Raw genomic sequence first — 22,433 nt, forward strand, 5'->3', positions numbered from 1 at the left:
TATTGATGGCTGTGGCAGCAGCAGGCCCTGCTGGCCCCATGGGTGTTGGTGTGGTATTGACTCTGTGGTGGAGCCGGGTGACAAATGTCATTGCCCGGGCTGGGCCGTCGCTGTTCGGGTATCCTGCGCGGGTATCCAGCCAGGCAGGAATGCGGCTGCACTCCCTGCTCTCACACCCCGTGCAGCTGTTTGATGCAGGCAGATTTTACTGCCTCCCCTCATTTCCCCCTCCTGTCTCTCGCCTGGCTGCTCTCAGGTTCCTCATGCTCAGCACTGGGATGTGTCTGGCCTGATCCCAAACCCTCTGGCATCAGCTCCTGTCTGACGGTCTCGGGGGAGCCCAGAGCAGTTCTTACACAAAACCCCTCCACTCTCAGCACCTCGACTGTCTGGAGAGGGATGTCAGTGCAGGGCTTGTGTCCCCGAGGGAGACCTGTGTGCCCAGGACTGGGAAATGCTCAGTGACGATGGGGAAAGGGGACACAAGAAGACTCAGAGTGGCAACTTTGGTATTACAGTGATTTGTCAATTGCAGTGGAAATATAATTGACACAGGTGTCATTTTATTGCTGGTATATTCACATGATGAAAACTTTGTCCTGCAGGGCTCAGGATCTCCAAAGACAAGGCAGGAGAGAGAATTTCTCCATGTCACGGGTGGGGAAGCTGAGGCAGCAGGAGATCTGCCTGAGGGGACTGCCCAGCTGTGGGACCCACTAAGAGCTGCTGCCAGGCTGAAGCCAGAGCCTGGGGAGGGAGCGAAGGGGATCTGCCTGGAAACCAGAAACTCCAAAAAATCCAATGCAGATAACAACGTTCCCTGCCTGGGAAGCCTGTTTCCATGCAGGCCAGGAGCCGTCTGGCAGCTGGACAGGTGGGCACCTGCGCAGGTGAGTGACTGCACCTGGATATAAAGGGAGGCAAAGCCAGCAGGAGCACCCAGGAGGGAACAGGAGGGAGAAGAGGTCTGACCTCCAGCGTCCGTGGCTGCACTCCCCAGGTAGGTGCACAGTCCCTGCTGGCACACCTTGGTGGGGTGGGCACTTTGTGGGCACTCAGACGTGCTGGTGCTACTGACATGTCTTGGCCCCAGCAGAGAGAGCTCTGAGGGAGAGGAGAAAACAAAATTGATGCTGGAACAAAGGGGAAGGTGCTTTTGGCTCACCCCCCATCACGGTAGCATTGATTGCAGCAGCTCCTGCCTCCCTCCTTGCCATGGGCACCCAGCAGACCCCAAGGCTGCAGAGGCACAGGCAGCCCGGGTGCCCTCCGAGCTGGGGGACCTGCTCTGAGCTCAAGTGACAAAATGAGTCACAGGCAGGTCCTATTGACAGGAATGACTGGATTTTTTGGAAGCCAGCTCCATAGATTAACATCTGGTCTTGTCACTGTGCTCACACCAGCTGTTCACCCCTCCTGCCCCCAAACTGTCACTTCTCCCAGTTCACAGGGGGATGAGCAGACCTGGCACTGTTGTGCCCAGCCCCACGTACCTGTGGTACTTCGTTGTGCTGATGCTGAACTTGGGATCCTCCTGCTTTGTGTTTTCCCTTCAGAGCTGGGAATTCACTAACAACAAAGTACACTCTGCCTGGAGAGGTGCTGAGCAAGAGATCTCCGGGCTGAGAAACATGTCCTGCCTGCAAAATAAGGGAGGGCCACTCACAAATGACATTTTTTGACTGAAGAAGTGTGTGTGGGTGTTTCTGTGGGGGAAGAGGGAGCGAATCAACTCCCAAAGGGATAGTCAAGCAGAGATGAAGGTGGTGACTGGGTTTATTTCTTTGTATACAGCAATATTTTATTACAGTGATAGAACTAATCAAAAGGCACAAAAGATTGATGCTGTTGAGGTTACATGTTGCATTGCAATGGGGAGAGCCTGAGAAATCCTGTCTTGATCCCTGCAGGAAATGGTGCATCTGGTGGGACACCCAGGGCGATGTCCCAGGGCAGGGGGTTGGCTTCGGTGCCCCAGCGTGGGTGGGCAGGGGGAGATGGCTCCAGTGCTGCCCTGAGCAGTGAGGAGAGGATGTGACTGGCAGGTGCTATGGAAAGGGAATATTTATTAACTTCCACTGGCCATCGGTTCAATATCAGCTGATATTTATGGGAAATCTAATTCAGGAGTCAAATTTGACCTAACAATGTCTTTTCAATAATGTCCAAACCAAGAGGTTGCTGAAACTAATTAAGGATCAGGCTCCAATCAGGTGGAGTAGTTAAGCTTTGTGACCAGACTTCATTAAATCTGTCCAGGGAGAGTATTTTAATATTTAAAGAGAACATTTAATGTTTATGTAAGTCCTCTCCTGACGTGAAGTCACAGTTGAATCACTTCCGAAGGTGGTTTTTACAGCTCTTTCTTCCAGGCTTACAGGGACCCAGGCTGGCAAACAGCTGGCAAACACTTTTCTCTCTCGGACCCAACGAGGCTTCTTAAAAGATCCAGTCCACCAGGGTTTCCAGGGGTGAGGAACAGCAAAACCAAATTACCAAAACAGCTGTCATGGTTTTTCTCTCTCACAGCATCCCAGTCTCCCGTGCTGGCAGTGGGACTGAGGGGAGTGCTTTGCTCTGGCTGTGTGAGAGTTACACCAACAGAGTTGGAGGGCTGTGGATGGAGGGAGGCTGGAGCAGCACTGAAGGGCTGGGCTTGATGTCCCTGGAGATGGTGCTCAAGAACAAACCTGTTTACATAAACAGGTTGGAGAAGAGAATTGTCAGTCAAGACACTTCTATTCTCAGCTCAGGAGCAACTGGAAGAGTAAATATACCTCTGGTTAGCTGGGGCAGCAGTTGGAATGCAGCTGAGTCAAGGCCAAGGGGAGTTCTAGTCGAACGTCCCTGCCCACACTTACCCTGCTGCCTTCTCTCCTGTGTTGTTCAGACTCTCATGATGGTTTCAAGGAAGGTGGTTGCCAGTCTGCTCCTGGTGTACCTGGTGTCTCTGCTGGCTGAACAGGCTGAAGGCTTCATGCCCTTCTTCACCCACAGTGACTTCCAGAAAATGCAGGTAACCCTCCAAAATGCGTTGAATAATCCAGGAAAGGTGTTTCTTCTGTCCTCACCCCCAGGCTCTGCAGTGCACGCTGTGCCACTGTCAGCCCATCGCCTGCCCCTCCTGTGTAACTGCAGCCACTGTGACCCAGCCCATCCCACACTCCTCCCAAAGTTCAGGGCAATGGGGATGGGCACAGACAAATCTTAAGGTGTGAGACCAGAAAGGAAGAGCCTGGAGTCCTCTCCACGAGGCCTGATAGACCTGTGTAGGTTATCACCTGCAGCCCATGGGCTCATTTTTCCTTCCTCTGTGCCAGTGGCTGTAATTTCTACAGAGAAGCTGCAGCCTCCCATCACCACAGTGACGGGTCTTTTGTTGTAACAAATAATTAACCATCCTCCGGATGGTTGTCACCTCTGGGACGTGCAGAGAGAACGTTTTTTCTTTTGATGTGAAACTAATACTGTTGAGAAGTGTCAGGCAGGCTGAGAGAACTGCATCTTCTGAAACACAGCCCGAGTGAGCTTCCCCCGCACCGCAGAGCCCATTGGTGTCGGGAGAAATCCCATTTCCAACAGCCATCCACTCACTGCAGGGCAATCCTTCCTGTGGGGAGCACAGCCATCCCTCAGTGTCCTCAGGGAGGATGGTGGGGACCCACGCACCAGGTTGACTGTTCATATATCACAGCCCTTGCAGCTCTGTGTCTGCCAGGGACTGAGGGTCTTCTGAATGTATGTGGGTGAAATCTGCCCCCCAAACGCTGCCCCTGCTCCTCTGAGCACGTGTCTGGCGTATTCCAAAGCATCTCTGGCTTTTCCCTTTGTGCTGGGAATAAAGGGAGGGTCCTGCAGCCAAGTTTAGCCCCATGAATGGTAAGGGACTGACATTACAGACCTGCAGGAAGGCTGGTAACACACAGCCTCTGCAGAGCTCTGCACATGCCACGAGCCTGGGCAGGGCTCAGTTAAACTTCCTTGCCAGTGCCACAGAGCAGAACCAGGGCCAGGTCTCTGGGCCAGCTCAGTAAGGTCAGTGGCCTCCTCGGTTGCCACGTCGTCCTGTTGACGGTGTTACCTTGCACTGATCAACCCTGGCACTGTTTACTACAGACCTGTTTGTCCTGTTTACTACAGACCTTCCCCCTCCATCCTGTAACCCGAGCTTACCCCCAGCATGCAGCCTCTGCTGCATGGCAGCGTTTCAGTCCCCAGGGCCACGCTGGCCCTCCCCAGTGAGCTGAGGCCCTGGGGAGGATTCCACAGTGGCTCCAGGCAGTGCTGACACCTCCTGTGGCTCCAGGCAGTGCTGACACCTCCTGTGGCTCCAGGCAGTGCTGACACCTCCTGTGGCCCTGGTTCCGTGCCCAGCACTGAGGATTCCTGGCTGCTGGGCATCACGCTGCTGCTATGGTGCAGAGCGGGCTTGGGACCCTCAGGACATCGTGTCCCAGCATCGCTATCTGTGCCATTTGCTCTCTGCTCTGAAGCTGCAGGAAAAGGAGAGGAACAAGGGAGGGCAGAAGAAATCCCTGAGCTCACTGCAGCAGCTGGACGAGGAAGGCTTCCCTGAGCAATCCCCTGTGGGTGTCAGCACGGGCAAGTCCACCCAGGTATGCTGAGCCATCTGACTCTGAGGAGCCCACGAGGACACACAGGGGGACAAGAGGTGTCCTCTGCCAGCCCTACCAGGTTGCACCAGAGAAACGTTTTACCTATATATAATAAACCCTAATAAACCCCAAATATACCCTATATATGATCTTGGACGCTCAGCAGCCAGGTCACCCCTGAGACCCACCTGGCTTCTCCCTTAGGAAAATGGAACCATGAGGTTTGTCTTTGCCATTCAGTGAACCCCAGCCAAGGCCACGGCAGGAATTCCCAGCTCTGCTTCAGCTCTGGGGTTAACCTGTCACCTTTTCACCCAGCTCCAGGTGTGCTGCCCAGTGTCACCTCTGATCCCACAGTTCTCTGCACTGGCAAGACCTTACTTATAAACTTGGGCCCATACAGCTGCACTCCCCAAAGTCTGTATACAGAGCAGAAAATGGACAATTTTAGGGATTTAAGTGCCAGGCTAAGCCCTCAAAGACATGTTTGCCTGGTTAACCAAGTCTGAAAATTGTGCTTTTCCACCTGAACACAGGGAACTCTTTGCCTGTCCATGCAGCCACTCCTGCAGGGAGCTTGGCTGTTCCCAACCTGCCTCCCTCTGCTCTCCTCAGCTTTTCCTTCTGATTTCTCTGGCTCTCTCCACAGCAGGCTGTTCCTGTCAGACCTGGGATGTGGCTCACCCCAAGGCAGCTGGAAAAATACCAAGATGCCCTGGAGAAACTGCTGGCAGAGCTGTTACAGGACACCCCAGACGGTACTGTCAGGAGGCTGATTTCTGCCTTGGCAATTCTGCCTTTGCCTCCCCTCACCAGCTCATCAGCACTGAGATATTTATATTCCCCAGAAGGCCTTTTGTGTCGTGTTTGCTCACTTTACAGAGCCCTCAGATCCCAACCACTCCCTTCTGGGAAGGTTATTTCTTCACAAGGTGCTGCTTGTGCCCTAGAGCTGATACTGCCTGTCAGCGGCAGCACAGCCCGTCCCAGCAGCTCTGCTCGGTGCTGTTTGCCACTTCCCTACTCCTCCTCCCAAAAAGTCCTCAATCTTCAGGGAGCAATTTCCAGGAGAGCTTATAACTCCAGCTGCACCTGCGAGGCAGCTCAGCACCTGCAGCAAGCTTGGAACAGCAGCTCCCTGCATGGGGGCGTAACACTAACACTTAATTACACCCGAATTTGGTGCACATCCTCCTTTTCCTTTGGGCTCTGCGTGTGGGGATTGCAACAAATAAAATATCCAGGGGCAGTCTGCTGTGCAGCTATTCCTGCCTGCAGATTAAGGGATGGTGGGATGGATCTCCCCGCAGTCACATCCGCACCTCGGCCTTGTTTGGGACATTTAAGCCCAGGCGAGAGGATCCTGCTCTCCCTGAGAGGGTTGTTCTGCCTGTGCTGGTTTCAGTTTGCTTTTGAACTTTTACTTTAGGAGCTGAGGAGTGGGAAACAATATAGAAAGCCCTGAAAGACTGAATGACAAATTTAAGGACACTTGTGCTTTTCTCTTTTCTTTTTAGCTGACTGATATCTGCAGAATCAGAAGAGAAAGCGCTGGAGCTGCTAAATCTGAAAGACTCCACTTATGTAAACGAAATCTGTAAGAGATTAACAACAAAATCTGAGGTGAGATAATAAAATGCGCAGCATAATTAAACGGAGGATTTGTGTCTTCAATCCTTCGTGCTTCTCAGCCAGATGGAGATGTGTGGGAAAGGAGAGAGGGAGGGCTCTGGCTTCTAGAGAACATCCCCATCCTGATCCGCAGCTCCTACCTGTGCTCAAACCCCTCACATCCCCCCTGTGATAGGAATCTGAGCAGCACTGTGAGGAATTTGTGTGCCATGGCTGTGCCAGGCGCAGCACGTGGGAATGACACAGGGCTCTGCCCTTATTGCTGCCTCTCAAACACACCTGGAGGTGAAACTGTAATTCCACTTGAACATCCTGCTCTCCATTTCCATACCTTTGGCTAATTTTAGAGCTGCTCCTCTATGCTGGCAGCAGGAAATCCAACATATGTAAAGTAAGGATGGATGAGATCAATGGTTTGTACGTGCATATATCCAATTCCAGTCCAATTTTACCCTCCCAACCCAACACGAGTTCTGTTCTCGCTGAGCTCATTCCAATAGCTCTGTTTGTGCTGGAACAACACCCCTCGGCGTGTTCTGCCATAACCAGCCCTCGGGAGAGGAGAAATCTCCCAGTGCATAATGGAACATGCACGGTGTGGATTACAGCTCTCATGTTTGATCCAAAGGCACACTCCTTGTCCATGGACTGAGCAGCTCCAGGTGGCTCCTGCTTTTCAGGGTTTGCTGCTGAGACAGGGTGAGCTGTGAAATCACTATAATGACTCTGAGGGGGAGGAAGATGGGAAATAATACATTCCATTAGGCTGGAAGTGAGAGCAGCCTGGGCTGTTGGGCTATAGGAGCTCAGTCTGCAGTGCAGTGGTATCCATGGAAGAGCCAGCATGGAAATCACTGGAGGAGCTGCACCACATGTACCCCGGTGTCCAGCAAGAGCAGAGACAGACTGTTTGCTTCAGAGGGGACCAGAGAGACCCAAACCTTTAATCCAGATGTGATTTTACCCTGCCACAGGAAAACAAGGAGAATTTCCCCGAGGGGAAAACTGCTCCTAAACCCCCTCTGTAAGCTCTGCCGCAGTCAGAGCTGTCCCTGCAGTGTGCCCTTTGCCCAGCTCCTCCACTCCCACATCTTCCAGACTGACAGCTCCCCTGTGCCATCCAGGAAGGAAAGTTTTCCAGTGACGGCAGGAAGGAAAGTGAACATGAGCCTCTTGGATTTGCTTCCTGGACCATTTCCCACCAGGGTGATGATGAGGCTGACCCTGTGGAGATTTCCAATGGGAGATTCTCCACTGTGACCCTGCAGAGATCTCTCCCTCTGCTCTTAAACTTAGACCCAGACTGCTGGAAGGACAAGATGGATGGACCCCAACCATCGCCCCAGGCACAACTCCTGTTGTCAGGGGAGCTCTGGTTAAGAAGGAAATGTTCTCCAGGTTGCAAGACAGATGGCTATCCCTGTGCCCTGGAAGGTGCAGCAGCACTCAGACCCACCTGCAGGCAGGTAGGAAGAATTTGCTGCTCCAGAAAGCAGAGTTTTGTGGTGGGATAAGCAGCCCAACAGTTGGTGGAAAGAGGAGAGGGAATGGAGTCACCTCTGACTTTCTAATGCAATAAGCAGCTCAGCAGGGCGAGGATGGGGCTCTTGGGTCACACCTGTGCTACTGCCGTGAGTGACAGGGTGATAAATCGGCGCAGTTGGCTCCCAAGTGAGACTTGACACTTCCCTGGTGACATATGCGGGACTGTCACCCAAATGCCACGGATGAGGGGGGGGACGGTGGGGTTTCAGCAGCCCATCAGTCAGGAGAGGAAGGGCTCAGCTGCTGCCCGTGGGGTTTGGGGAGCAGCCACTCCCCTCCCCAGGCTGTGTGAACACGGTGCAGATCTATTTCTATCCCTCTGCTCACACTGGTCCTGTCGCGATGCTTCCAGAGGAGGAGCAGACGGTGCCACACGGCTGCTCTTCCCAGTTGGCATCTGAGTCAGTGCCAGCAGGTCTGAGGCAGCTTCTGGGCTCGCAGGGAAGGCGGAGGATGCCCCCTCCTCGCTGTCCCAGCTTCCCAGGATATTTACAGCCAGAAGATTTGAGAGCTACACCGGGGGCTGGGAAACTGCCTTTCCACAGCTGAGCATCGCTGAGGCTCCCGGCAGCCCCTGCTGCTCCCAGAGCCGCGAGGATGGTGAGGGGGCTGCAAAAACAGGAAAGCCACTGCCAGCCTCATGGTCGGCACTGTGGGCAGGGGCACAGGAACAAGGATTGTCCAGGGGGATGTGGGCTGAGAGGAGGAGCCCTCTCTGCTCCTGCTGCCTTCCCTGTGGCAGCCTTCCAGGGAAGGCAGGGATGCTCCCATGGATGCCAGCACTCGTCTGCATGTCTGGGCAGAGCTTCTCCAAAGCAAGAGCTGTGAGCTCACAGAATCTGCGTAATATTCTAATTCTTTATTTACATTAGACCCCGCTCCACATTATGAGCTGTCAGTGGTGCTTTGCTGTTGAGCGCAGGGGAGGCTCAGCTTAGCGTGTTCACACTTCCCCGTGGAGCTGAGTTTGCTCTTTTAATGGGCTCCCTGGCCTCTACTGAGGATTTATTTGCTGTTGCCAACCAGATGAACAAATCTCAGCATCTTGTTGCTGCTTTCTTGGATAAAATGGGGAGAGTAAGGTGAACTTTGGAGCCCTGAACAAGGAGGAGGATCCTGATAGAAGCTTTAGCGACAGGATGAAAGGACATGGCCTCAAGCTGCATCAGGAAAGGTTCAGGTTGGGCATGGGGAAGAATTTCGTCCTGGAAAGGGCTGTCAGGCACTGGAAGGGGCTCCCAGGGAGATGGTGGAGTCCCCATCCCTGGAGGTGTCCAGGGAATGACTAGACGTGGCACTCAGTGCTCTGGGCTGGGGGACAAGGTGGGGATCAGGCACAGGGTGGACTCAGCGGCCTTGGAGGTCTTTTCCACCCTCAGTGATTCTGGGATTCATGTCAGGAATGCACAGCTCAGCTCTTCCCATCTCATGGTGCGCTCCAGGCTGAGCATCCCCTGAGCCTCCCACTCCCCGTGGGCTCCACTCCCAAGGGACCACGGCCTGACCCCCACTCCGGTATCACACCTGGATCCCAAAACCAGCCAGCCCACATCCAGCCGTGCACTCCTCACTGTGCTTTCTTGTTATTTTTAATTAAATTCCGATATTACACCACAGTATTTCAGTCACTGTCATTACTTTGAGGCGGGAGCAGGGAAAAGCAATTACTGCACATCACTGCCATGCCAAAACAAATTTACAAGCCGGAGCTTGGTTTCGCGGTTTTGTGCGGTGGAGCGTGAGGGGACCCTCCTTCTGGGCAATTCTCCCTGGGCTCCAGCCCCTGATCCCCCTGAGGGTGCTGCCTGGGCTCCAGCCGCTGGCAGTGACCTGGCAGCGGTGAGGGCAATGTGTGTGGTGCTGGCAGATGCCTGGGAAAGACACATTTTTGGGGAGAACGACCCTAAAAGCGTCGTAACGTCGAGGTGAGGTGGGAACCGCTCGAGGGGGGACAGCCCATCACTGTCGCGGGCAGTGACACAGGCCGACCCCAGCGCTGAGGCTGCTTCTGCTCCATTTCTCGCCCCTTTTCCGCTGTGCCGAGGGGAGCAGCAGCTCCCGCCGCCCGTCCCCTCCGCTCCCTCAGGGAGCGCCCTCCCCGACATGGCGCCCGTCCCGCCTCCCTTCCCGGACCTTCCCAAGATGGCGGCGCCGGGGCGCGCGGGGCCCCTCCCAAGATGGCGGCGGCGCTTCCCGCCCGCGGGGCGCTTCCGGCGGGGCCTGGCGCGGCCATGGCGGAGCTGACGGACGCGGAGCTCCGCAGGGAGCTGCTGGCGCTCGGCTACCGCCCGGGGCCCATCACCGCCACCACCCGCAAGGTCTACGTCAAGAAGCTGGGCTGCCTGCGGGCCGAGGTGGCGGCCGCCCGGCGCAGCGGCCGCGCCGCGCCGCCCAGCCCGGGCCGCTCCCCCGCTGGGCCGCCGCAGGCCTCGCCCTCGCGGCAGCGCTCCGGCTTCACCCGCGACAGCGAGGAGGAGGAGGGGGACGAGGAGGAGGAGGAGGAGGAAGGGGGGCAGGCGCCTGCGTCCCGCTGGGGGACGTCCGGGGAGGGCGGCGGCCAGGCCTGGGGGGACCCACGCGGGTCCCCGCCCGGCAGGGGCGTCAGGGCTGAGAGCGGCCTGTCCCGGGACAGCCTCGGGGGGCTGAGCCCCTCGGAGCGCTGGGGGACGGCTGTGGAGAGAGGAGGGGGCGAGCTGGGGGCGTCCCTGGCCGGGCCTGGGGGGCTGAGCTCCCATTCCCAGTGGGACACGTCCATAGAGAGGAGCGGGGGGCTCGGGGGGGGGTCTCACCCGCCCCTGGACGGGCTCGGGGGGCTCGGCCCCTCGTCCCACTGGAGCACGAACGCAGAGAGGAGCCGGGGGCTCAGCACGGGGCCGGGGGCCGCCCTGGATGGGGTGCGGGGCTCCTCGCTGCAGTGGGGCACGTCAGCAGAGAGGAGCGGGGGGCTCAGCAGCGGGCTGAGACCCACCCTGGACAGGTTTCGGGGGTCCGGCTCCGCATCCCAGTGGAGCCCGTCAGCAGAAAGGGGCGGGGGGCTCGGCTTCAGGGCTGGCTCGGGGCAGCCCCCGGATGGGGTCGGGGGGCTGAGCTCCACGCCCTACTGGGGCTCCTCGGCTGGCAGGAGCGGGGGGCTCGGCTCCAAACCCCTTCCCAGCGAGGAGAGCGGGGGCCTGAAGTCCAGGAGCCTTTGGGGCACGTCGGGAGCTGGGGGCCAGAGCTCCCGGGATCCCTGGGACACGGCGGGGGAAAGGAAGGGGCTCTCCTCCAACAGCTGGTGGAGGCGGGAAAGTGAGGTGACCCCCAGCACCCAGTGGGGCTCCTCGGCGGCCCCCGGGGGGTTCAGGCAGCTGTTCAGGAGAGGGAAGGAGGACCTGACTTCCAGTGTTGGGAAGGAGGCAGAGAGGGATGCGAGCGCTGGCAGCCGGGGCGGGGGGCTGATCCGGCGCTTCCCGTGGCGGGCATCGAGCGATGGGGGGTACGGAGTGACCCCCCGCACTGCCCTGCTCCGCTCAGCCCCGAGGCAGCAGCCCGAGGGCAAGGGGAAAGGCCTGGAATACTACCTCTCCCAGTTCCTCTGCCTCGCCAGCCTCGTGCTGCTCCTGATTTTCCTGGGCATCCTGGCGGTGAAGATGGTTGGGTCAGGCTGGCTGGACAGGAGAGACGAGAGCTGTACGTGCACAGGTTTAATTCTGATTTAAACTTCATTCCTCACTTTCTTCCTGCTGTGCCTTTATTGCTTCTGTCACCGTCACATTTATCATTCTCATTGCTCTAACCTGACATCTCTGCTTCTGTCCCCATTTCCATCTCCCCTTGCCCATGGGAAACCTTAGTCATGGAAAGGAAGCCGAGTGGGTGATTTTTCCAAATGAGTTTGGCCTTCAGTTCCTCAGAACCGTGGGGTTTATGGGGAGTGCCATTCCTGCTAGGCCAAGGATGGATTTTATGGATTCCTGCTAGGCCAAGGATGGATTTTATGGATTCCTGCTTGGCCAAGGATGGTGAACACAATGTCTCTGTAACACCCGATGTGAGTTTTTGTGTTCCCTCTGCTGGCTCAGCCCTTCCCAGCCTTCATCCTGGGCAGGGGGTGGAACAGCTGGAAATATGGACGTTTCAGGACTTTGAGCTGAATGTGGAAGGGTTTGGGGGCAGTTGGGAAGGTGCTGGTGCTGAGCCTTTACACGCTGTGCCCCTGGGTGTTTGTGCCCCTTGCGTGGGCTGGGAGAGCTGCTGTGTTCCCAAAGGCAGGATACAACTGTCCAACGTCATGGATTTCTGCTGCACCCGTTACAGCTTTGAGAGGAGTTTGGAGCAAGGAATTCTGCCAGTGCTCAGGCAGTGCAGGGTGCTGGAAGGTGCCTCGGGTGGGCAGCAGGGACCGAGGGGTGGAGGGAGCAGTTAAGCCATGGCCATAACCTGCAGAGACAACAGCTCCAGCTGAAATAAATCCTGTACCAAAAGCCTTTGCCTCGAGGAGGTTTGATTTCCCTCCCTGGTATTTCAGGCGACCGTGGTGGGCAGCGAGTGGCGTCACTGGAGTGTAAAGATCAGCGTGAAGGAGTGTGAAGCATCTCCTCAAACAGGAGCTGTTAAAGCATCCAGCCCCAGTTTTCACTTCCCAGCTGACCAGATTCATCACTTGCACCTTTTTATTTGTTTGTCTCCAGTGCTGCTCCCAAAGCAGCTCCTGAACAGGCTGTTTGCATTGCAAGGTGCTGCCCGAGGGAGATTAACAACAGCAGCATCAGGCTTTAAAGCACAACCTTCTTTTAAAAGATAATTACTCTCTTGATCAAAGCTCTTACTTGAAGCCAGCTAACTCACCCTCTTCTCTCTTGTAGTTAATCTCTTGCCTGTGGATTGTGACAAAAGCACGGATGATGTAAGCATTTATTTATTTTATCTTCAGGTCTTGGGGATTCTCACAGAACAGTGATTATTCTATGTAACATCCACCCATAGCAGTATCACTGTAAAATGATTAGTTCTATCGTTTTACAGAAAACTTGGGACTTGATGAGTTGGAATTAATGGGCCAGATTAAATTAGGAATGTGTATGAGACTCTGAAAGATAAAAATTTAAATTCCCAATTATGTGAATCAATTTCTTTAACAGTTGTACTAGAAGTGATATTGGTTTGCAATAAAGCTGTTTTCAGCTTTAACAGTACAAGATTTAATCCAGCTAATTCCCTGAACTCCACCACGGAGTGTCTGCACAGCCTGCTTCCTCTATCAGGATGGATTACTGGGGAAGCTGTGGCTGCCCCTGGATCCCTGGAGGTGTTCCAGGCCAGGCTGGACGGGGCTTGGAGCAACCTGGGCTGGGTGGAAGGTGTCCCTGCCTGTGGCAGGGGGTACAACAAGATGAATTGAATTGTCCCTTCCCACCCAAACCAGTCTGGCATTCTGTGATTAGGAGTGAGAAACTGTCCTGTTGGATTCTGAGCTGTGGTTGCAGGCTGGGGTGTTCTGGGACGGTGGATCCATCCGTGCTGGGTCCGAGGGGGTGGCTGGTGCTGCAGGCTGGGTGGGGGGGTCGGTGGCACTTTGTAGAATCCCAGAATCCCAGAGCACTTTGGGCTGGAAAGGACCTTAAATCTCGCCCGGTTGCACCCCCTGCCAGGGGCAGGGACTTGCAGAGGACTCCCCAGGTCACCTTTGACTCGAAGTGCCAGTCTTTGCTGTGGGTGTTGGGTTGGAGCTGGTGGGGCAGGACTGAGCCAGACTGCAGTGCTGCTGTGTTTGGTGTCTGCAGCTGCTCTCACGCTGTCCCATTGCCACTGTTCATGTTTGCTCCTGTCTCTGACCCGCAGTTCTGCCAGGCCAAGCAGAAGGACATGACCGGGGCCGTGCTGCATGAGCTCTACAACTACCTGTCCGTGCAGGCAGGTGAGTGCCAGTCTCTTACAGAACACTCCTGGGCATGCAGGAACTGCCTCTCCCAGCTGCCTGGGGGTTTTTACCCTCACTTTGGAGAGAGTGGTTTGTGGAACAGTCAGTTCCCTTTGAAGAGCTCTGAGGAAGTCAGGTAATAGGAAAACAGGAAAAGGTGGGGTTATTTTTATTCTGATTAGTGCTCGGCTAATGCGCTTGTATCGCTCTGCCCTGCTGAGTGGGCCTTATTTGCACTTGACATTCTGGGAATTTGAGGCAGAAATAGTCGGTTTTATGATTCTACCAACATCTTGAAATTGTCTTCAAGGCACTCAGAGCCATTAAGTGTAAGCTGGTGTGTTCTTACAAACAGAGTAAAAGTGGCTTAAGTAATTGTCATTTTCTGCTGAAATGTGGCAGCAGATGCGTGAGTGCCTCTCTCTTCTCTCAGCACAGAGGCTCTCCGAGCTGGGTTCAGTCAGCTCAGTCTCTGCTATATGAGTAAATCCAGCCCACCACTGGTATTTTGGGATGGAGAAGGCTGCTAGAAATCCAGTGTACGAGCGGAGACTTGTTCAGCAAGATCCATAGCGGTGGTAATCAGGAAAAGTGTTTCAGTTCCATTTGCTGTATTTCAGACCTCAAGGCTAAAGGCTTTGGATACTGAAGCTGCACATAATTCCTAAATCTTTTCAAATCTGACTTCGGCAGCTGCCGGATTTCCACCAGATTTACTCAGTCTCTCAGCACATTTGTTTAGTCAACTTGGTGAGGCAAGTTTTAGAGGATTTAGTTCCTCGCCAGCGTTTCTGTGCCTGGGTGGAAGGCAGAGCTGTGATTTAGGCTCCTTGGGAGCGTTTTGAATGCTGATCATTAGCTCCACCCTGCAGTCCCTGATTCCTGGTGGCAGGAGCCCCTCTGCAGGGCACTGGGGCCCAGACATGGCTCTGTGCTCTGCAAGGGGCAGAAACAGTATTTTCCCCCTCATTCTGTGTTCAGCAGCTCTGAAGTGTGAGGTTTGATTGCCCTTATCCAACAGCAGCTCCGAAGTGTGGTTTGATTGCCCTTATCCAACCTACGTGCAGTGGCTGAGCATTTTATTAATAGTCATAATCTGATCTGCCTGCAGTATAAATCTCACCTTGGAGTCATTTTGCTCAGGGCTGGAGCTGATTGGAAAGGGGAGTATTTCTTGGTGTACATTCAGAGTGTAGTTCTGAGCTGTTCAAGGGCTTTTTTCCAAACGTTATTTCTATTTGACTTTTTTTACCAGGTAATTTTGAATGTGGAAACCCTGAGAATCTAAAAAGCAAATGCATTTGGGTTAGTGAGGCGAAGGACCACGTGATGGTGAGTAGGCTGTGAGCAGCTTTGTTATAACCTAGTGCTTAGTCTCTTATAAGGCAATAAATAATAGACACTAAAGCAATTCACCATCCGTTTTACTCCCTCATCCTGGTTTGATTCTTTCCCATATCTCTCCCTTCCCCTTTGGCCAGTCCTGTTCTCAGCAGTTCTTTTGAAAATCATTTTCTCCTCCATCTGTGATTCAGCCCCTGTAAATCTTAACTTAATGGTTTGTTGTTTCACTGGAGTCATCAGTCTTGTGAAACCAGAAATTTCCCTGGATTGAGGGCTGGGCAGAAGAAGGATTTTTCTATACCCCAAAGTGTCAGGAGACAGAGTGCTCTGATCTAGCATTCCATTTCTTTCCTGGTAAACTGTCAGTAAGATTATGTTGTATTTAGTGGTTAGTCTTAACAGTCTGGGATGGTGTTATTTCACAGAGTGCTTCATGCATCATCTACCCAGGCAGGAGACTTTAGTCCAGGCAGACCTTCAGGCTTAGTTCTCCTTCCTTCACTTTGCAGAGTTCTGATAAGAATTAACCTGGGGACAGACCGTATGGAAGGAATTCTCCCACTCCTGTAATGAAATGATGTTGTTCAGTATTTTAAGTGAATGGAGAACTAATCTTCTTATGGATTCCTTTGCACAGAATGTTACTGGTAGCTCCCCACAGAAGTTTGAAGCTGCCCTGCACTGGATACTGAACAGCAACAAGGATTTGGGAATTTGGTAAGTGGAAGCCCAGTGTGTCGAAGGTACAGCTCTGAGGGTTGGCTGATGTAATTTGACAGGTCTGTGGGTGCTCTTTAGCTTCCAGACCTCGTTAGACTTCAGCAGGTAATCTGGGATTGGCTGTGGCAGTGCTTGCTGGGCAAACTTCCAGAGGAGAAGTACAGCCCTGCAGCAGAATGGCAGCTGAGCTCACTCCAGGAGTCTGATCCCAGCCCTGCTGCAGGACGCTGTGTCCAGGGATGCCTTCCTGCCTGCAGATGAGATGGGAATGGGAGGCCAGGGCTGCACGTGGCGTGAGTGGTTGTGTTGTGCCTCCTGTGAGGTTTGGAGATGGTTGTCCTGTTGTCCTGCCCATGGTCCTGCACCTGCAGCTCTTCTTAAACTTACTCACGTGGTTACGTTTCCTGGGATAACTTTTCTCCAGCACAGAGAAGCTGGAGCTGCAGCATTTGTGGAGCTGCATCCTTGGAGCAAAGGGTTCACTGGCCAGCAAAGCGCTCTGTGCAGTGGGTAACGTCACCCACACTTTGGGATCCTCCAGGACAAGTCCCAAGGAGGAGCAGAAGTATCCTGAGTGTCAGTTGTCCCTCTGGCAGAACACCCAGTGCACATTAAATCACAGGATCATTGAGGTTGGAGAAGTCCTGCCAGCCCATGGATCCCCCCTGTGCCCCATCCCCACCCTGTCCCCCAGCCCAGGGCACTGAGTGCCACGGCCAGCCCTTCCTGGGACACCTCCAGGGCTGGGCACTCCAAACCTCCCTGGGCAGCCCCTGCCAGTGCCTGACAACCCTTTCCATGAGGAGATTCCTCCTGAATGGATGGTCTGACTGACTGTGGGTGGTGGTTGGTCACTGAGGGGGAGTTTCTCAGCCAGCAGTACTGGGTTTTCAGGGAAAACCCACAACATTCAGTCCATAACCTTAGGAAAGAGTCTGCAGCCACCATTCCCTTCCTCTGGGAAGTGTGGGCTGCCTCCAGTCTGCGCTAACTCCGAAGTCTAACAGTTGTTTGCATTTCCACGCTGCTAAATATGTCTGTGATTAACTGAATTGCAGCAGTTGGAGTGATGGGGTTGGTGAGCAAACCTTGTAGGAATTCCCATTGCTCTATTTGCTCTTAAATATTCCTGCAGCTGCTGCTGTGATCCGAGGATCAGACAGCGTCTGCTGCTTTGATTACTGGTGTGTGCAATTCCCAGGATGGGACATGGTTTCCTTAGGGGCAGGTCTGGATTTGTAGGTGGGCTGGGATCCAGAGTTTTCCAATTTATATTTTTATACTCGAGTAGAAGCTGTGGGATACAATATACTCCCACATTTTTATTTCCATAATTAGCAGCTCTGCTGTTCCCCAAATGGATGCTCTTCCCTGGAGCCCGTGTGCCATGCAGGAGTGTGGAACAGCCCCAAAAATCTGCCCCTGGCATTTTTTTGCTACCTGAGATATTTTTTAGGTGCTAGTCTCAGAGGCAGGACTGAAAATGAGTTTTGCAGTGGGTGATTCTGCTGCATGTTTTAAATATTTTTATGGAATTTGGATTGTAAATAAGACAAGGGGGTGGGAAACAACTGTGTGTCTCCAGCTGCTGTAGAATCCAGAATCGAATCCGAGCTGTCAGCAGTTGGTGAGCTGAGCACTAATAAATTGGGAAAACCTCTTTGTCTCGTGGGTTGTTCAGTGCAGACAGAATTAGGAGCTTCAATAATATCCCCTTTGGTCCAGGTCCTTTGGATCTGGTGGCTCTCACGTGGATCCCTCGATGCCTGTGAGTGGCTGTGGAGGGAATGGCAAAGGGAGCTCGGAGCAGGTCGGGGGCTCAGGTGAGCAGCAGGGGCTGCAGGTGGAGGGGCATGGCTGGCAGTGGTGCCCTCCCTGCAGACACAGCTGATGCTGTCGCTGTTCCTGCTCGAGCTCCCTGGCCTCCCCCAGCTCTGGAGCAGCGACTCAGGGAGCGTTTCCATCTCTGTGCTGGGAGGTGGGAATCCAATTTCGAGTTTAATCTTGTGCACACCGAGAGGGGCTGTCAGAGAGGCTGCGGCAGGAGACTCCAGCGTGCCAGTGGGAGTTGCAGCCCCGCTGCCTTTCTGAAGCCATATCCATCCCTTGCTAAGCAGCCAGTCCCCAAATGTTCTGGCAGGAGGCTGTCGGAGTATTTCCTGTGCTGCGCAGGAGGAGTTACTGCATCTGCAGTCTGTTTGTTCTCCCTGCCTTGATTAAAGACTGCAGTTGGAATCTGCTCTCCTCAGTGAGATTTTCTGCCTCTTCCCATCAGGCTGAAAGGCAGAGACCTGTCGGGGCCTGTTTCCAGCGTGGAGGAAGTGTTCTGCCTGGAATCTGCCCACCCGCAGATGGGGCTCGGCTGCCGCTTCCGCCGGGCCGTCATCACGGCCATCACCAACCTGTTCCTGTTCTTCTGGAGTAAGTTGGGAGCGCTCAGCCTTCCCCTGCCAGCTGCAGGGACGAGCCCCTGTGCACACACACACGTTCTCCAGCCATAGGAAATGACTAACGGAGGTGAAATGAATCTGCTGATGAGTTAATGTCTAATTAACCTTTGTTCTGGCAGCACGGGGAGACCTGCAGCACTGCTCTTGTGCTCTGAGCGCTTAAAACGTGCTTTAAATCAGCCAGCTGATTAGCTCTCTGGGTATTCCTCAAGTACCCATTATTATGGGCTGCAGAATAAGTGTGTTAACTTACCTAGAGGAGTCGGTTTTTCTTTTTCCTTGCTCTAAGCTCCAAAATCTTCCAGCCTCTTTAATAATGACTTGTAGCATTTCAGGGTTGGAGGTTTTATTGGAATAGTGTGTCATGCCCCAGCTGAGACAGAGGTTTTACCCAGCGAGGTGATAACGAGAGCTGTGTGACTGGAGGAGTTTATAATCCAGCCCGACAGGGAGGGGGGGACAGGGGACAGTTTTGTTTATTGCAGAGGCTGTGGCTGAATTCTAGTGGGGGCATTGTCAGTGCTAAACCTTCCATATAGATCTGAATTCTGGGCTGGCACTGGAGCCCCAGGCTTTATTTCCTTATCAAGCAGCTCTCCTTGGAGCAGTGAAGCCTGACAGCCTTCCAAAGTGATCACTGTGGGGGAGGCCTCTGGCAAGGACTCCTCTGGGACAGGAGAACTGTGGCTGTGCTGAGGCTTTTTTTTTGGGGGGGAGCTCCATGCTGAGGCCTTCCAGCCACCTCATCCCACATCCACATGTGCTCTTGTGCTGCAGGGGGTGGTCAGTACCAAGGGGTTTTAGGGTGCAGCTGCATTGGGGTACAAAATGAATCACTTGGCTTCAGTTCCAAGCAGGCCTGGGTCACAGGGAGTGAAAGCTGCCTCTGGGGAGAGGCAGTGTCAGAACTGAAACTGCTTCCAGCAATACACAACTGTGAGTTACTGAATTCTGTTTGCTTTTATCCTCCTAGGTCTGATCACTCTTTGGGGTATCCTGATCTTCCTCAGGTATCGCTGGCGGAAGATGGAGGAAGAGGAACAAGCCATGTATGAGATGGTGAAGAAGATCATAGGTAGGAGCTCTGTGAGTTTGAGCAGCCCTGCTGTGCCTCCTGCAGTGCTGAGCTCTCACTGTTCTGTTCTCCTCCCCCCAGCTGTTGTCCAGGACCACTATAAGGAATGGGAACGGAATTTGGAACGTTACCCCTACGTTGGCATCTTCCATGTCCGGGACAGCCTCATCCCTCCTCAGAGCAGGTGAGCTGGATCTGGTCCCTCAGGAGGGCTGGGAGGTGATTCAGCACAGCTCTGAAATGCAGCTGAGTGCTGGGAGCTGCATTGCAGGAGGAGGCTGGAGCCTTTGGGTTGGGAAAGGGTTGGACACAACTCGGGCTGTGCCTGAACCTGGTGCAGGTCGATGGCACAGTCCCACGGGTGTGTTGTTATTGCCGTGTCCAGCAGCACGTGGATTTGGTTTGTGTGGACATGGAGCACCAGCTGTTGAACCAATCACTGGGTGTGAAGTGCTCAGAATAACTGGATCCAAAATGGGGATGATGGTCAGGGTGTCCCCTTGGGTGACATCCCTGCCTGCAGGAAGGGGGAGGGCAGTTTGCTCACTGAGCCCCTTTGCAATATGAATTGAGCCTCAAGTTCACTGTCAGTGACAGAGGGTCTCATCTTCCCTCCAGGCAGGAGCTGTGTGTCCATGCCCCGGTCTGAAATCTCCTCTAAACCAGGATTCTGGTTGGGTGTCCTCTCCTGCCTGCACAGGGAGCAGGAGGCAGCCAGGGTGCCTGGATCCACAGTTGCTGTAGGCAGGGAAGCACGAGGCTGTGATTCTAATTTACTTTCTTGTTGTTTCTTGCAGAAAAAAAATGAAGCGGGTGTGGGAGAGAGCTGTGGATTTCCTGGCCTCCAACGAGTCCCGCATCCAGACAGAGTCCCACAGGGTGGCGGGGGAGGATATGCTGGTGTGGAGATGGACTCAGCCCTCCTACCTCTCGGACTCGGAGCACTGAGGAGGAGCAGGAGAGGAGCAGCTGTGGACATGGACATGGACATGGACCTCTGCAAGGGGACAGGCCCCTCGCTGGTGGTGGGAGGAGCAGGGCCCGAGGGTTGGGGTTGCACGTATCTGTTTGCTCTTCTTTCTGAAAATCTTCACACACACAAATTCAGGGCAATAATGTTGGCTTGGAAAGAAGATGGGCTTGAGCTGGTGGGAAGCTGGAATTGCGCCAAAGTGAGCCTTCCACAGAGACCTGGCTCCCGTGGCAAGCAAGCAACAACTTACAAAGAGTAAAAGCACACCCTGCTCTTGAGGGCTGGGGGGGCTCTACCAGAGCTTGGGGGTGCAAGATTTGACCTCAATTCTGCAAAGGCCAACTGGTGGCAGTGTCCACCAGGCAGTGTGCCTAAAGATAACATTTCCCATGGAAACATTAGGGTGGCAGTTCAGGTGTGTTTTGTTAGGATCTGTTTTAGCCAGGACAAAGAGTGATGAAAGCACTTGCTGCTTCCCAGCCGAGGAAAATGTGTGGCTTCGCCCTTTGAAGTGGGGGAGAGGAGGAATCAAGTGAAGCTGAGCCTGGAGGGAGGGAGGGAGGCAGCCTCATGTGCCTTGGTGGTTTGGGCTGGGCTGGGGGGATGGAGAGAGGTTGTGACCCTGTTACACTTTTAAGTCTGCAGTCTGTGTGCTTTATGATTTTAGGGGGGATGGGGGGAATTTGGGTGGAAAAATAAAGGATATAGGAAGCTTCCAAAGGCGCTTTCCTGTGGCTCCAGCCACGGGGATTGGTCTGTGGCTATTAAAGAGCAGGTTTGGGAGGGCTTTGAGGACTGAATGTTCATGTTTATGCTGGGCAGCTGCAGTGTCTGTGCTCGTGCTGGAGCAGGGATGTGCCAGCACAGGGATTGCAGTCGCTGTTCCTGCAGCCCCCACGGGGCCCGGGAGCAGCCATTGATCCCGGCCCTGCTGCATCGTATCTTGTGTCCATAATCACTTGGTTACTTCAGCTTCTTTTTCTGTCCAGCAAACGAATGTTTTGTTTCCAAGGAAGTGGCACCAGTCTGTGGCAGTTTCAGCTCAGCAGATGTTGCTGCTCTGCTCTTCCCAGGGCTGTGCAACAGCTCGTGAGGCTGCAGGGACCGAACCCATTCCTGGCATCAGGCAGGAAAACTGCAGAGTGAAGCCAGTGTTGATTTGACCCCTGTGTCCTGTGGATGTTGCTCTGGAGGAGAACATCCCGAGGCTGGATGCACGGAGAGCGCCGGGCTGGCTGGGGGCGGCCACTGCTCCCTCCTGGGCAGGTGATGCCACGTCCAGGTGAGCTCCTTGTGCCAGTCCCTGCTCCCCTGGCAGAGCCTGCAGCTCTGCCCACACCTCCCTTGGTGGGGAGACTGCCTGGCACCCCCTGGGCTGCTGGGAATGACCTCAGAGGCTCCCTATGGATCTCGTGCTGCTGCCCATCCACTGGAATGGGTGCAGGGAGCGGGATTCTCCAGGAGCAGAACATGGGGAGGTCTTGCCCATTAAATGGGGAATGTCCTGTGTGGAGCTGACTGTTACCCCATATTTTTGGTTGTGAAAGTCGGGTGTTTGGGCAGGACACTCAACAGCTCAACAGGGGAAGGACCAGCTCCTCCCACTGTAATAAATAGGGAATAAAATGAAAGCAGCCTTGATTCTACCAGAATGTAAAAGATCATCACTGCTGCCATAGAAATTCTCTCAAACACCGGTGCCTACATTCTTAAACCTTTTTAAACTCTTTGTGGGGCTTGGGTGAGCTTTTTTAACTGTCCAGAAGCGCAGAGTGAGGCATTGCCGTCATCCTTTTGTATTAAACCTGGTTTTGTAGGACAAACTTCAATGGCTTGGTGCTGTTTATATGTTCCATTTAGCTCTGTAAATCAATATAAAAAAATAAATTTATTACAAATAATTGTTACCCTGAAATCACGGACTGTTCCAGGTGGTTTTGCTCGGATCAGGTGGATCTGCCCTGGCAAGCTCCATTTCCCAGGAGCTGCCATGGGGATGGCACAGCAGCCTAACGAGGCCATGGGGAGCCCTGTGGTGTCACCAGCAGTGTCCTTTGTTTCCAGCTGGAATTGGGGTTTGGGGAAGGGCTGGCAGGAGGAAGGGGTGTGTATGGAAGCAGGGAGCTGGGGGAGCTGTGCTGTGCAGGCACTGGCAGCCTGGGGGTGTGGGGCAGTGAAT

General features: G+C 54.1%; 2 protein-coding genes across 2 annotated transcripts; both read left to right on the plus strand.

Annotated features, from left to right (window-relative positions):
• The first annotated feature begins 483 nt into the window (after window positions 1–483).
• On the plus strand, window positions 484–6,141 carry LOC126645854 (promotilin-like). Its single transcript, XM_050326670.1, has 6 exons — window positions 484–509; window positions 606–890; window positions 2,891–3,016; window positions 4,494–4,616; window positions 5,266–5,374; window positions 6,134–6,141. Exons 3-6 carry the CDS (start codon window positions 2,897–2,899, stop codon window positions 6,139–6,141), a joined length of 360 nt encoding a protein of 119 aa, XP_050182627.1. The 5' UTR covers window positions 484–509; window positions 606–890; window positions 2,891–2,896.
• A 3,880-nt stretch (window positions 6,142–10,021) lies between these two features.
• On the plus strand, window positions 10,022–22,169 carry LEMD2 (LEM domain nuclear envelope protein 2). The gene is made up of 9 exons (XM_050327014.1): window positions 10,022–11,462; window positions 12,638–12,678; window positions 13,614–13,689; window positions 14,948–15,024; window positions 15,674–15,753; window positions 18,032–18,177; window positions 19,180–19,281; window positions 19,363–19,465; window positions 20,079–22,169. The coding sequence occupies exons 1-9, from the start codon at window positions 10,025–10,027 to the stop codon at window positions 20,227–20,229; spliced, it is 2,214 nt and encodes a 737-aa protein (XP_050182971.1). The 5' UTR covers window positions 10,022–10,024; the 3' UTR covers window positions 20,230–22,169.
• The last annotated feature ends 264 nt before the right edge of the window (window positions 22,170–22,433 follow it).

The sequence above is a fragment of the Myiozetetes cayanensis genome, unplaced genomic scaffold, assembly GCF_022539395.1.
Source record: "Myiozetetes cayanensis isolate MyiCay16 unplaced genomic scaffold, myiCay2020 scf32, whole genome shotgun sequence".
Classification (NCBI taxonomy): domain Eukaryota; kingdom Metazoa; phylum Chordata; class Aves; order Passeriformes; family Tyrannidae; genus Myiozetetes; species Myiozetetes cayanensis.

Excerpts from the sequence above, each read along its gene's own strand:
- LOC126645854 (XM_050326670.1), top strand. The coding sequence starts at position 2,897 with ATGATGGTTTCAAGGAAGGTGGTTGCCAGTCTGCTCCTGGTGTACCTG. Across the intron at positions 3,017-4,493 it reads GTGACTTCCAGAAAATGCAG|CTGCAGGAAAAGGAGAGGAA; the intron begins GTAACCCTCCAA and ends TCTGCTCTGAAG. Across the intron at positions 4,617-5,265 it reads GCACGGGCAAGTCCACCCAG|CAGGCTGTTCCTGTCAGACC; the intron begins GTATGCTGAGCC and ends CTCTCTCCACAG.
- LEMD2 (XM_050327014.1), top strand. The coding sequence starts at position 10,025 with ATGGCGGAGCTGACGGACGCGGAGCTCCGCAGGGAGCTGCTGGCGCTC. Across the intron at positions 19,282-19,362 it reads GATGGTGAAGAAGATCATAG|CTGTTGTCCAGGACCACTAT; the intron begins GTAGGAGCTCTG and ends TCCTCCCCCCAG. Across the intron at positions 19,466-20,078 it reads CTCATCCCTCCTCAGAGCAG|AAAAAAAATGAAGCGGGTGT; the intron begins GTGAGCTGGATC and ends TGTTTCTTGCAG.